The sequence below is a fragment of the Aquarana catesbeiana genome, linkage group LG02 (assembly GCF_042186555.1).
Source record: "Aquarana catesbeiana isolate 2022-GZ linkage group LG02, ASM4218655v1, whole genome shotgun sequence".
Lineage (NCBI taxonomy): Eukaryota > Metazoa > Chordata > Amphibia > Anura > Ranidae > Aquarana > Aquarana catesbeiana.
The window spans coordinates 706,391,687-706,407,332 of NC_133325.1; the positions used below are offsets into that span (position 1 = coordinate 706,391,687).

The following is a 15,646-nucleotide window of genomic DNA, read 5'->3' on the forward strand; positions in this document are numbered from 1 at the left end:
ATCTCAAAATGTTGGCAGGTATGGACAGGCAATGGGGTTTATTTACTAAAGGCAAATCCACTCTGCACTACAAGTACACTTGGAAGTGCAGTCATGTAGATCTGAGGGGAAGATCTGAAACGAGGGGAAGCTCTGCTGATTTCTATCATCCAACCATGTACAAGCAAAAACGCTGTTTTTTTATTTTCCTTGCATGTTCCCCTCAGATCTACAGCAACTGCATTTCTTGTAGTGCACAGTGGATTTGCCTTTAGTAAATAAACCCAAAATGTATTGTTTGCAATAAAACAAACTTGCCTGCCTGTTCTCAATCTGCTTTAGAATGTAAACTGAGCTGCGCATGAGCAGCACACCATGGTACCGGCGAGAGGAAAGGAAATCGATACTGAGAGAAATACAGAGGGTGGCATTGCTGACCTCCTTCTCAAAATGCTGGTTTCCTAGAGGTCTCTGGTCTCAGTACATGGTGACACTGATTGGAAATAGGCACACTGCTCAGCAAAGTCAGAGAGAAGTCAGAATCCTTTTATACATACTTGTTCAGAGCCTGTGACCTAAAAAAAAAGTACTAAAGCCATTGAATCTGCATAACAGCCAAGGAAGCAGCATTTTCAAAAAGAGAGGGGGGAGGTCAGCAGTGGCGGCCTCCATACTTTTCTGATGCCTTCTGTTCAAATCTTACAAAAAACCATGTGCTCTACCACACAGTACAGCCCAGAAGTACAGGACAGGAGACTGGACAATGAAAGGAGAAGATGCAGACTGATCAGGTTATCGCTCTCTCTCTTCTCTGCTCCTATGGCCATTATAGGCAAATAATTAACTGATTGGTAGAACTGATTGGCTTCTGATGCTGCTTCTTTGTCTCAGTCTAAGCTCTGCTGTACGGTGGATTTTAAAAGGCTGATACTAGGTCAAATATAGGCAATTACACTGATTGAAAAAAAAAATAAAAAAACAAAAACAACCATGTAATGATGTATTAACAAGTACAGAGCTGCCTTACTTGTGTCTTTATATCTGCCTGGAGCTCAGCTGAATCGTAGACCTGATCAGACCTGGTTTTAAATGAAGGTATCAGGTTGAGGTGTGAGCTATTTTGCCATTACACAAATGCAGCGTAAATACAGTCGGACTTTTCTATCGAACTGGTCTGATGGACCGAGTCCGGCGGACAATCCGATCGTGTGTGGGCTTCATCAGGCCTTCAGCTGACTTTTCCAGTCGAAAATCTGACAGAATTTAGATTTGGAACATGCTTCAAATCTTTACGTCGTAACTCCGCCGGACCCAGAAATCCGCTCATCTGTATGCTAGTCCGACGGACAAAAACCGACGCTAGGGCAGCTATTGGCTACTGGCTATCAACTTCCTTATTTTAGTCCGGTGTACATCATCACGTACAAATCCATCGGACTTTGGTGTGATCGTGTGTAGGCAAGTCCGTTCATTAAAAAGTCTGTCGGAAGTCCGTCAAAAGTCCGTCGGACCAGTCCGGTCGAAAAGTCCGCCCGTGTGTACGCGGCTTTAGCCTTATAACCGGGATAATTTGTTACTCAGTAAAGCTTGAAGATTTCATTAAAGGGTTACTAAACCCAGGACCCTGCATTCACTATATCTGGTCTCTCACAGTACACAGAACATGGATATGCAATTATTTTAGTAAATATAAACTACTAAATACCTTTTCTTATCAGCAAAATATAGCAGTCTTGTGACTTCTATCATGCTGCGTACACACGAGCGGAATTTCCGTCAGAAAAAGTTCTATGGGAGCTTTTCATTGTATATTTCGACCGTGTGTATGCCCCATTGGACTTTTTCCATCGAAAATTCAGATGGACTTAGACAGAGAACATGTTCTATATTTTTCCGACGGAACTAATTGCTATCGGAAAAAAAACACTCGTCTGTATGCTGTTCCGATGAGATTAGCAGAAGGAGCCCAAAGGGTGGTGCACTGTCTATTGCGCTTCCTTTTTCTTTTTCTAGTCCCGTCGTATGTGTTGTACGTCACCGCGTTCTTGATGGTCGGACTTTGGTGTGACCGTGTGTATGCAAGACAGCTTTGAGCGGAATTCCATCGGAGAAACCTTCAGAGTTTATTCCGACGGCAAAACCACTCGTGTGTACGCGGCATCAGTGTCCAGCCAAGCACCGGTTAAAGCTTGCAGGAGGAGTTTTCAATCTCCTCTGACTGTCTATGAGGCTGCATAGCCCTCTGACCTTCTGTCTGGACAGTGCTGATTGCCGATCACATGCACCCTCCAAAAAAAAAAAAAAAAAAACACAACAACATCTAGAAATACACACCAAACTGAGCATGTGCAGAGTGCCCCCAAGGCTCTGTGCTATCAGCAGATGGATTGGGGACAGTGGAAAAAAGGGGGGAGGGGTCAGAGAAGACAGGATCCAACAGCCTTTTTACACAATGTGCAGGATTAACCCCTTAGGTTCCACAGTGAATATAACAAGCATGTTTTACTGCATATACAGACTGATTTAACTGTTGTGGGTTTAGTAACACTTTAGGTCCTCATTCATTACATGGCTGTAAAGAGTCGCTTTAAGACACAAGGTGTCACCCTGCCCACCCCACACTTACCTGCCAGAACCAACTGCCTTGTAATATACACAGACTGCATCGGAAGAGCTCCAAGATTATGTTTCCACGGAGAAAGACCTCTAGAAATATACACAGCGCTCCACCAAATACTGCGAACAAGAGGAGCAGATGAATGTGAAGGTCCAGCTCCTGCCTGCCATGGACATGATAGTAGAACAGGAATCCTAAATTACAGAGAAAAAGTCTCTGATCAGAATGCATTTTACCACTACAGATGTTCGAGAACTATACACACATGCTGCAATCACTATTTATAAAAAACCTAACTCAACTATCGACAATTTAATCACAGAAAATAGTACTCTTACAATAATCCTGCTATCCTAAACTTGGTCATTCAAATTTAAGTGTTTTAAAAACAGTTTACGCTGGGTTTAATTAAAACTGTATGTTGAAACAATCACTGGAATAAACCAGAGATAGACTCATATTTCCCTTGAAGGAGATCTAAAACCAAACATGTAATATATTGCAGCTTTCCAGGCCTTAGATGTGGTGGCTGCATTTGTTTTCTGTTCCCAAGCAAAGCACAATTTCTGCCAGTACAGATAAATACCTGTTTATCTTATCAGAATTCCAGTGCCCTTGTCACCTCCTGTGCACTGGATTTATGTATTTTCCATTATTTTATTACCATTACTACACAATGCATCAAGTATATTGATGAGCGTTCTGCAGGCTTTGTTCAGGGTCGAGTGAAGGGTTAACATCACAATTGTAATTTGTTTCCTCCCCATCCCCTGCTAAGTGCTTAAATTCTGCTGTTGCCGCTATTCCTGTGACTTTGAAAAGGCGCATGCGCGCAAAACATGTAAGTCACGGTCATCACGGCAACCTAGATTTTGCGATCCATCCCGACGTACCAACATCCCAGTTACCTTCTCCACCAACGCGATGTCTACGTCATCCCGTGCATCCAGATGGCGATCAGTGGGTGCCAGTGTCCTGCCAAAAGCTCCAACCTGTCAAAAAGTCCAACCGCGTGTATTGCGCATGCGCGAGAAGGGCTTTCTTCTGCACGTCGGATAGGGACGTAAAAGCCATCAACTACACCAACTCCTCTCGCCACCGCACCGCTCCTGCGCAGTCTTTGTGTAACACAAGAAAATAATTCCATCAAATTCTACAACTGTTATGGCAGCAGTGCGCATGCGCGGTAACACTAACATCCCGTCACATCTTCTGACAGTCTCACACATAAACCAAAAGGAGATACATGGACAGTTAAGCAAAAATACAAAGTTTTATCACACGAGATTCAAAGCAATGAACATGATGAACTGGGAAGATAATGTACGGAACAATGTGTTTGCAGATCTATGTTCACACTCACATACATATCCACACATTGTTCTGTACATTATCTTGTCAGTTCAGGGGATGTGAGTCTTCCCGCGCAATCTGAATGTAAGATTGTCACGTAAAAGGCATCAAATAGACCATCTGCTCTCTCACCACCGCAGCGCGCCTGCGCATCCTGCATATCACACTAAAAGAATGCCATCAAATACTCTAACTGCTGCGCTTTTTCTTCACTCTCCATCTATATCCTTTGCTTTATGTGTGAAAGAGACGATCAGAAGATCAGACAGGGGATGTCAGTCTTCCTGCGCAGGCGCACTGCTGCAATTTCAGTTGGAATATTTGATAGGATTCTTTTAGTCTGTGATACGAAGGCCACACAGGCACGCTGCGGCGGCAAGAGATGCTGGTGTATTTGATAGCTTTTACGTGACAATCTGACGTGCAGAACAAACCCCTTCTTGTGCACGCACTCGTGCATGGCCAATACACCCACCTATGACGCGGTTGGAGTTTTTGACAGGTTGCAGATATTGGCAGAACACCGGTGTCCTAACAAAAATCCTCGACTGCGTCAATTCCGGTGAGGCTATGTCAGAAAACAGCTGTTTGCGCAGCTTCACTGCACATGCGCATAATGTTTTTTTCAGGTCCAGAAAAGTTATAGACTCGAGCAGAGTGCCAGCTGATATATGACATCAGTGGGAGCACTGCGTCCAGTCCTGCCCTCGCCACTAACATGCCCCTAGGCTGCTCTGGAAAGGGGGGTGGGCCCCGTGCATAGTCATGTATGTGTCACTGGAGCTCGGATTGACAGAGTGGTGCCAGTGGGGGGGGTTTGGCCTGAATAGATGTCAGAAGGTTGATCCCTGTGCCCAAGAGCTTGCAATCTATCACAGTGACCTACAGTTTAGTTGCTAATATAAGAAGAGCTGTGTCTATTCTGATCTCTGTCACTCTGTTATTTTGAAAAGTGTCCTGTACATAGAGCATGTCAAGCTGTAGCTGTGGTCCCTGGGGATATGCTGATCGCCCATCCGTGCTGTTGCTGGAGGGAGCTCAGGCAACCATGAATGAGGGACCTGCAGACTTGGTCATGGTGAGTGAGACCATCCCATAACCCCCACATCTTCTCCCCTGGGGTCTGAGACCCCTTCTCCCCTGGGGACAGGGACCACCCCAAATCTCCCGCGGGGACAGGCACACCCCAAATCTCCCGCGGGGACAGGCACACCCCAAATCTCCCGCGGGGACAGGCACACCCCAAATCTCCCGCGGGGACAGGCACACCCCAAATCTCCCGCGGGGACAGGCACACCCCAAATCTCCCGCGGGGACAGGCACACCCCACATCTCCCGCGGGGACAGGCACACCCCACATCTCCCGCGGGGACAGGCACACCCCACATCTCCCGCGGGGACAGGCACAACCCACATCTCCCCCCGGGGACAGGCACAACCCACATCTCCCCCCGGGGACAGGCACAACCCACATCTCCCCCCGGGGACAGGCACAACCCACATCTCCCCCCGGGGACAGGCACAACCCACATCTCCCCCCGGGGACAGGCACAACCCACATCTCCCCCCGGGGACAGGCACAACCCACATCTCCCCCCGGGGACAGGCACAACCCACATCTCCCCCCGGGGACAGGCACAACCCACATCTCCCCCCGGGGACAGGCACAACCCACATCTCCCCCCGGGGACAGGCACAACCCACATCTCCCCCCGGGGACAGGCACAACCCACATCTCCCCCGGGGACAGGCACAACCCATATCTCCCCCTGGGGACAGGGACATCCATCTCCCATAGGGAGAGAGGGTAAATCTCTCATAAGCTCACCACACTTTACAATCTCCTTTAGATCTACCAACAAGTAGTTCAAAGGCCTTCATGATTAGATCGTTTAGGTAGGTCCTCATATTACAACGTTTTGGTAAATCTAAAGTTGATTGTATGGTCAGATTTGAACGTGTAGAGCAGGGGTGTCCAACCTCTGGACCTTCCTGGGCCACATATATCGGATGAGCAGAAAAAGTTGCACAGATCACAAATTAACGATCACAGGTATAGATAAATGTACCTGAGTAATAAAACTTGATTTTTTGTACTTTTTTTTTATCATAAAAGTAAAAAGAGGCCAACATAAAACGAGTGCGATATTTGACACTGTTTATGATAAACTAACACATCAATATCTGGTTTGATGGATGTAGTAGAAATTCTCAAGGTGCTCATCAGATATTTTGGTTCTAACTTTGCCCTTCGTGTTCTTCACCCTTGAAAATAGTTGCTCACAAATAAAAGGTGCTGCTGAAAACTGATGACATGAATAAGGCGCGATTGTGAAGAGTGGGAGATTTTTCTTTGAGAACGTAAAAAAAAAAAAAAAAAAAAAAAAAAAAAAGTCCAGTAAAGAGACGCTGTCCAATTTTTCTTTTGCCACATGTGTTTGCGAAGTGTAAATGCATTTTTACAAAAAATTCCAAAAAAAAAAAAAATATCAAAATTTTTAAGTAACTTTACGGTTTTGTGTTGGGCCGCACTCATACCCATCTAGGATTGCAGGTTGAACACCACTGGTGTAGCGTGAGATTAATAGGAACTCACTACAGATGGTTCTCTTTATACAAAGTTTAAAGAAAAAAAAAAAAAGGAAGGTTTTGCTTGGAGTAACTGAAGCTGATCCATCGCTCCCTGTTGCCGAATTCTGTGGCCGGATGCAGCTCTATGCCAGGGATGTGCAACTAGCAGACCTCCAGCTGTTGCAAAACTACAAGTCCCATCATGCCTCTGTGTGTCACGATTGTGGCTGTCAGAGTCTTGCTATGCATCATGGGACTTGTAGTTCTGCAACAGCTGGAGGTCCACTAATTGCATATCCCTGCTCTATGCACACGTTCACGGAGTGCCATCACAGGGCTATGAATAGTTTGTGCTGTAATAGTCTTCACTAGAGTGAAGCACGGGACATTCAGTTATCCCCTGTCTAGTATATAACTGGAAGTATGTTCATATTACATAAAATGGACAAGACTAGTGTAAAATACCTTCAACAAATACAGCAATGGCGAGCATCATTCTATCCATGGCAACAGGAACAGCTTTTGTGGTGTGGGTGATGATATCCACCACCCCGGAGATGCCATAGAAGAAATACATGGTGGCATGCTGCCAGTTCATAAGGTGATCCCACTGCTTCTCTTCACGATTGTACAGCTTGAGGTGTGGGCCATCCGGCACAAACTGTTCAGCCAAAATTCCTGAGGGCAAAAAAAAATGTTTTCATTTGCAGACAAGCAGCGAGTATTAATATATTTATAGTACATCTCAGTCAAACATAGGATATAAAGTACATAAGTACATTGAATGAGTTTAAAGGATAGGCTTTTATATTAATAATATTCAAACCACACGATGCAAAATTGATGTCCTTTTTTCCCACAAATAGAGCTTTCAATCAGTTCTATTGCAGTGTCAGCAGCTTAATATTTTTTGAGTGCTGGTGCAGTATAATTTTTAATTTTATTGATTACTTTGTAGATAGTGGACAAGATAAAAATGGCATAGACAGGACAGTGGATATGACGCGTTTCGCCTCAGACATCATCTGGGGACATCATCTAGCCCAGATGATGTCTGTTTGAGACAAATCACATCAGTTCCACTGTCCTGTCTATGCCATTACATTTTGTCAGGCTGTCCACAAGGTTTAGGAGTGTGTCTATAGGAATGTTTGACCATTATTCCAGAAGCACATTTGTGAGGTTAGCCGCTGATGTTGGGGAAGAAGGCCTGGCTCGCAGTCTCTGCTCTAATTTATCCCAAAGCTGTTCTATCGGGTTTAGGTCAGGACTCTGTGCAGGCCAGACAAGTTCCTCCACCCCAAACTTGCTTACCCATGTCTTTATGGACCTTGCTTTGTGTACTGGTCCAAATCATTTGATGGAGGGGGGGATTAAGGTGTGGGGTTGTTTGTCAGGGATTGGGCTTGGCCCCTTAGTTCCAGTGAAGAGAACACTTAAGGCGTCAGCATACCAAGACATTTTGGACAATTTCATGCTCCCAACTTTTTGGGAACAGTTTGGGGGTGGCCCCTTCCTGTTGCAACATGACTGCGCACCAGGCACAAAGCAAGGTCCATAAAGACATGGATGAGTGAGTTTGGGGTGGAGGAACTTGACTGGCCTGCACAGAGTCCTGACCTCAACCTGATAGAACACCTTTGGGATGAATTAGAGCGGCGACTGAGAGCCAGGCCTTTTCGTCCAACATCAGTGCCTGACCTCACAAATTCACTTCTGGAAGAAGGATCAAACATTCCCATAGACACTAAACCTTGTGGACAGCCTTCCCAGAGGAGTTGAAGCTGTTATAGCTGCAAAGGGTGGGCCAACTCAATATTGAACCCTATGGACTAAGACTGGGATGCCATTAAAGTTTGTGTGTGTAAAGGCAGGCAATACTTTTGAGAATATCGAGAATATAGTGTGTGTGTGTGTGTGTGTGTGTGTGTGTGTGTGTGTGTGTGTGTGTGTGTGTGTGTGTGTGTGTGTGTGTGTGTTTATATATTTTTATATTTTAGTCCACATACACAACATGGAAAAGGTTCCCTGCTTAGAGGAATGTACAGAGTATCAGGGCTAACAGGAGTGATATGGACACCATAAATGCTGTGACATGTATGTGCAACCAGGGCTTTACAATATTGAATACTCTGAATTATCTGTAATTGTTGACAGAAGTGATTTAAAGATCAGGTGGGAAAAGGAACTGAAACCTGCAACAAGTTGGCCTGAAAATATGTGTTTTCAGGAAGCACTTAACCCCTTCCCAGCCATTAGTACAGTGACAGTGCTTATTTTTGGGACTGATCACTGTATTAGTGTCACTGGTTCCCGCAAAGTATAGCGCAAAAAACAAAAAGGCAGAGGTGATCAAATACCACCAAAAGAAAGCTCTATTAGTGGGGAAAAATGACATACCTTTTTTTTTTGGGGGGGGGGGTACAGTGTTGCACAACTGCGCAATTGTCAGTTAAAGTAATGCTGTGCCTTATCACAAAAAGTGGCCTGATCATGAAGGGGGGTAAATCTTCCAGAGGTAAAGTGGTTAAATAGATCAAATGTTGGTATAGAGCTTGCGGGAACAGTAAAGAGGAAAGGGAGCTCCATAGGACAGATACAACACAGGAGAAATCTTGCTGGTTTGATCATGTAGTTAAAGATGAACTGTGTGTTAAGCCATTGGCATTATGAAGAGTTCTGTTAGAGATATAATATAAGGATTAGGGAGCAGAGCGGTATTTACCCCAATATCCTTATGTGCAGCACCGTACCTAATCTACATGCAAGACCAGCCAGTGAAATGGCATTGTAGTACACCAGAGCAGCTGTTCCCTGAGTGAGAGGAAATAGTTCTTGTTCTGTAAAACTGGACCCGGAATAGTTTAGCACTTTTAACCACTTGAAGACCAAGCCTTTTCTGTCACTTTTTGTTTACAAGTTTGAATCTGTATTTTTTTCCTAGAAAATTGCTCAGAACCCCCAAACATTATATATTTTTTTTTTTAGCAGAGACCCTAGGGAATAAAATGACAATCATTGCATTTTCTTACGTCACATGGTATTTGCGCAGCGATTTTTCAAACACATTTTTTTTTGTGGAAAAAATATGCTTTAACCACCCCAAAAGAATTCAGCCCCGGAAGAATTTACCCCCTTAATGACCAGGCCATTTTCTGCGATACGGCACTGTGTCGCTTTAACTGACAATTGCGCGGTCATGCGACGTTGTACCCAAACAAAATGGACGTAATTTTTTTCCCACAAGTAGAGCTTCCTTTTTTTAAGTATTTGATTACCTCTGCGGATTTTGAAATATGCTATAATACACATACATAATATTATATATATATATATATATATATATATATATATATATATATATATATATATATATATATATATATATATATATATATATATATATATATATATATACACACACATACATACATACACACATACACACACACGGGACGGAAAGTATTCAGACCCCCTTAAATTTTTCACTCTTTGTTATATATATTTAAGTTCATTTTTTTCCTCATTAATGTACACACAGCACCCCATATTGACACAAAAACACAGAATTGTTGACATTTTTGCAGATTTATTAAAAAAGAAAAACTGAAATATCACATGGTCCTAAGTATTCAGACCCTTTGCTCAGTATTTAGTAGAAGCACCCTTTTGTTCTAATACAGCCATGACTCTTTTTGGGAAAGATGCAACAAGTTTTTCACACCTGGATTTGGGGATCCTCTGCCATTCCTCCTTGCAGATCCTCTCCAGTTCTGTCAGGTTGGATGGTAAACGTTGGTGGACAGCCATTTTTAGGTCTCTCCAGAGATGCTCAATTGGGTTTAAGTCAGGGCTCTGGCTGGGCCATTCAAGAACAGTCACGGAGTTGTTGTGAAGCCACTCCTTCGTTATTTTAGCTGTGTGCTTAGGGTCATTGTCTTGTTGGAAGGTAAACCTTCGGCTCAGTCTGAGGTCCTGAGCACTCTGGAGAAGGTTTTCGTCCAGGATATCCCTGTACTTGGCCGCATTCATCTTTCCCTCAATAGCAATCAGCCGTCCTGTCCCTACAGCTGAAAAACACCCTCACAGCATGATGCTGCCACCACCATGTTTCACTGTTGGGACTGAATTGGACAGGTGATGAGCAGTGCCTGGTTTTCTTCACACATACCGCTTAGAATTAAGGCCAAAAAGTTCTATCTTGGTCTCATCAGACCAAAGAATCTTATTTCTCACCATCTTGGAGTCCTTCGGGTGTTTTTTAGCAAACTCCATGCGGGCTTTCATGTGTCTTGCACTAAGGAGAGGCTTCCATCGGGCAACTCTGCCATAAAGCCCCGACTGGTGGAGGGCTGCAGTGATGGATGACTTTCTACAACTTTCTCCCATCTCCCGACTGCATCTCTGGAGCTCAGCCACAGTGATCTTTGGGTTCTTCTTTACCTCTCTCACCAAGGCTCTTCTCCCCCGATAGCTCAGTTTGGCCGGACGGCCAGCTCTAGGAAGGGTTCTGGTCGTCCCAATCTTCTTCCATTTAAGGATTATGGAGGGTACTGTGCTCTTAGGAACCTTAAGTGCAGCAGAAATTTTTTTGTAACTTTGGCCAGATGTGTGCCTTGCCACAATTCTGTCTCTGAGCTCTTCAGGCAGTTCCTTTGACCTCATGATTCTCATTTGCTCTGACATGCACTGTGAGCTGTAAGGTCTTATATAGACAGGTGTGTGGCTTTCCTAATCAAGTCCAATCAGTATAATCAAACACAGCTGGACTCAAATGAAGGTGTAGAACCATCTCAAGGATGATCAGAAGAAATGGACAACATCTGAGTTAAATATATGAGTGTCACAGCAAAGAATCTGAATACTTAGAACCATGTGATATTTCAGTTTTTCTTTTTTAATAAATCTGCAAAAATGTCAACAATTCTGTGTTTTTTCTGTCATAATGGGGTGCTGTGTGTACATTAATGAGGAAAAAATGAACTTGAATGATTTTAGCAAATGGCTGCAATATAACAAAGAGTGAAAAATTTAAGGGGGTCTGAATACTTTCCGTCCCCACTATATATAATATAAATCGATTTAAATCTTGAATCGAGTTGAGAGGTCAAATCGATTTTTCTGGATTTTTTTTTTTTCACCGCGCCGGTCCTGAGGAGCTGCGGGCAGGAGTTTTTATGCGAGGCCGCAGATTCGGCCTAGTGCAAGGCTGGACGCAAAAAAAAAAAAAAACACACACACACACACACACACACACACACACCTCGATTCGAATCGTGAATCGAGTTTTTTTTTAAGAAAATCCCAGATTTTTTTGGGGGGGAAACTCTCCCAGCCCTAATTATTTTTATATATTTATTTATATATTAGGGATGAGCCGAACAGCCCCCGGTTCGGTTCGCACCGAAAATTTGCACGAACGTTAGAACCCCATTGACGTCTATGGGACTCGAACGTTCAAAATCAAAAGTGCTCATTTTAAAGGCTAATTTGCATGGTATTGTCCTAAAAAGGGTTTGGGGACCCGGGTCCTGCCCCAGGGGACATGTATCAATGCAAAAAAAAAACTTTTAAAATCGGCAGTTTTTTCGGGAGCAGTGATTTTAATGATGCTTAAAGTTAAAAAAAAAAAAAAAAAGTGAAATATTCCTTTAAATATCATACCTGGGGGGTGTCTATAGTATGCCTGTAAAGTGGCGCGTGATTCCCGTGCTTAGAACAGTCCCTGCACAAAATGTCATTTTAAAAGGAAAAAAAGTCATTTAAAACTGCTTGCGGCTTTAATGTAATGTCGGGTCCTGACAATATAGATGAAAATCAGTGAGACAAACAGCATGGGTACCCCCCAGTCCATTACCAGGCCCTTTGGGTCTTGTATGGATATTAAGGTGAACCCCGCACCTAAATTAAAAAAAGGAAAGGCGTGGGGCCACCAGGCCCTATATACTCTGAACAGCAGCATACAGGCGGTGCAAACAAGACAGGGACTGTAGGTTTGTTGTTAAGTAGAATCTGTTTGTAATTTTGAACTGGTACATTTTTAACATGTTTAGCTCCAGCCAAAAAATCTATTTTAAGCTTTTTGGAAAACATAGGGAAGGGTTATCAACCCTGTGACATTTGTTTTGCTGTCTGTGCTCCTCTTCAGAAGATTTCACCTCATTTTTTGTCCCAATGACAAATGTTTTTTGAAAATTTGGGTTTTTTTGTGAAACAAGGATTGGTGATAAAGCATCAGTGGAAAGGAGAAACGTTTTTCCCATATTAACTCTTACAGGAGAGAATTTCCCTTTCTAGGGGTAGATTTCATCTCACTTCCTGTTGTCTCCTTCCGTTTGCAAGTAGGAGTCGTTTGTAAGTTGGATGTTTGAAAGTAGGGGCCTGGCCTATATACTAAGCAGAAATTTGGGCCTTAGGTGTTGTTGTGGCCACAACACTGGAAGCCCCCACAGGGCCCTGCTATGAAATATTAGATCAAGAATTGTAAATACATGACCCTGTTGAACAGGGGCAGAAAAATTGTGCCTTTGGTGGTGCTAGTGCCACAACACTGTAAGTCCTCACTCGCTCTTGGTGGGCGCAGAAAAGGGCCCTGCTGTGAAATATTAGATCAAGAATTGTAATTAAATGCCCCTGTTGAACAGGGGCTGAAAAATTGGGCCTTAGGCACTGGTGCCACAACACTGCAACCCCTCACAGACACTCTAGTTGGAACGCAGGAACGAGCCCTGCTGCAAAGTATTGCATCAAAAATTGTAATTACACGCCCCTGTTAAACAGGGGCTGAAAAATGGGGCCTTAGGCACTGGTGGCGGCGCCCAGAACCAAAAATGTTCTTACAAGCTATCAGCGTGATCATTGAGGAAGAGGATAATTACTCAGGATAGTCACTCAGCATCAGCATAGGCAGTCTTTGAAGGGATCTGAGATTTAAAAAAAATTATTCGGTTACATCAGCATCAGGTGCTTGGTAGCTGGTGGTGATCCAAGACCGATTCATTTTTATGAAGGTCAGTCAATCGACCGAGTCGCTGGACAGACGCACCCTGTGATCGGTTACAAAGCCTCCAGCAGCACTGAATGTGCGTTCCGAAAGAACGCTGGATGCAGGACAGGCCAGTAGCTCAATTGCATACTGTGCAAGCTCTGGCCAGTGATCCATCCTCAAGACCCAGTAACCCAGAGGATTTTCTGCGGGAAAGGTGTCCAAGTCAGATCTTGTCCCTAGGTATTCCTGCACCATGTAAAACAGACGCTGGCGATGGTTGCTGGAACCGATCATACCTTGGGGCTGCAGACCAAAAAATTGTCTGAATGCATCAGTCAGACGGCCACCTTCTCCACCGCTCCTTCTTTGACTGACCGAAGCCTCAGCAACACGTTGTCCAGAAACAGGAGTTTGTAACCTCCCAGTCTCTGGGAACGCGTTACACAGACCTTTCTGCAAGGCCTCCTGAACATGTTTCATCCTCTGCTCCCTCTGCGATGGCAAGATAAGGTCCACAACCTTACCCTTGTAACGTGGATCAAGGAGGGTTGCCAGCCAGTATTGGTCCTTCTCCTTGATACCACGAATACGAGGATCCTTACGCAGGCTTTGCAGGATCAGGGAGGCCATGCAGCGTAGGTTTGCTGAGGCATTCGGTTCAGGGTCCTCTGGGTCACTAAGGACGACATGGTCCGCAGCCACCTCCTCCCAGCCACGTACAAGTCCATGTGTTTCTTGGGACTGATCCCTTAAAGACTGCTGCTGATGCTGAGTGCCTGGCTCCACCTCCATACTGACACAATCCTCCTCCTCGTCCTCTTCCTGTGTGATCGGCGGGCACGCAGGAACACTGTCTGGATAAAGGGGGCCTTGAGAGCTAAGGAAGTCCTCCTCTTCCTGCCTCTGTTCTGCCTCAAGTGCCCTGTCCATTATTCCACGCAGCGTGTGCTCCAACAGGTGGACAAGGGGGACAGGGTCACCGATGCATGCACTGTCACTGCTCACCATCCTCGTGGCCTCCTCAAATGGTGACAGGACAGTGCATGCATCCCTGATCATGGCCAACTGGCGTGGGGAAATAAAAAAAAAAAAAAAAAAAAAAAAAAAAAAAACACACACACAAGCTCCTGACCCTGTCCTGGTGCCATAGTCACACAGGTACTCATTGATGGCCCTCTGCTGCGTGTGCAGCCGCTGCAGCATGGCCAACGTTGAGTTCCAACTGGTGGGCATGTCACAGATTAGGCGGTTCTTGGGCAGGTTAAACTCCTTTTGGAGGTCTGCCAGCCGAGCACTTGCATTATATGACCGTCGGAAATGCACACAGACTTTCCTGGCCTGCCTCAGGACATCCTGTAAGCCCGGGTACCTGCCCAAGAACCGCTGCACCACCAAGTTAAGGACATGAGCCAAACAGGGCACATGGGTCATTTGTCCCTGTCGGAGGGCAGAGAGAAGGTTGGTGTCGCAAACCACCATTCCTGCCTTAAGTTGGCGTGGCGTCAACCACCTCTGAACCTGCCCCTGCAGAGCTGACAGAACCTCTGCCCCAGTGTGGCTCCTGTCCCCCAAGCACACTAGCTCAAGCACCACATGGCATCTTTTGGCCTGCATACTTGCGTAGCCCCTTGAACGGCTACGGAGCACCGCTGGTTCCAAGGACAAAGCACAGGAAGAGGCCATGGAGGAAGAAGAAGAGGAGGGGGTGGAGGAGAGAGGTGTGTCACAATCAGTAGTGGCATTTTGGAGGCGTGGTGGTGGAACAACCTCCAACACTACTGCACCTTGTCCTGCATCCTTCCCAGCTGCCAGCAGAGTCACCCAATGCGCGGTGAAACTTAGGTAACGTCCCTGTCCATGCCTGCTGGACCATGAGTCAGCGCTAATATGCACCTTACCACTGACCGCCCTGTCCAGCGAGGCCAAGACATTGCCTTCAACATGCCGGTAGAGAGCCGGAATCGCCTTCCGTGAGAAAAAGTGGAGTTTGGGTACCTGCCACTGAGGAACCGCACATTCCACAAACTCACGGAAGGGGACAGAGTCTACCAACTGAAAAGGCAGCAGTTGAAGTGCTAGCAATTTTCCCAAGCTAGCATTCAACCGCTGGGCATGTGGATGGCTGGGAGCGAACTTCT

The 15,646-nt window shown here is 45.2% G+C and overlaps 1 protein-coding gene across 3 annotated transcripts in view; it reads right to left on the bottom strand.

The window, feature by feature from the left end:
* The window catches only part of TMEM45A (transmembrane protein 45A), a 59,276-nt gene that overhangs the window by 11,985 nt on the left and 31,645 nt on the right, over window positions 1-15,646 (bottom strand). For all 3 annotated transcript variants that reach the window (XR_012241774.1, XM_073616955.1, XM_073616956.1), the window contains exons 3-4: window positions 6,986-7,198; window positions 2,606-2,790 (exon numbers count right to left, since the gene is read on the bottom strand). Coding sequence is in view for 2 of the 3 variants with exons in the window: in XM_073616955.1 (XP_073473056.1) it covers window positions 2,606-2,790; window positions 6,986-7,198 (398 nt within the window). In the remaining variant the exon portion in view is untranslated. The remainder of the gene's footprint in view (window positions 1-2,605; window positions 2,791-6,985; window positions 7,199-15,646) is intronic.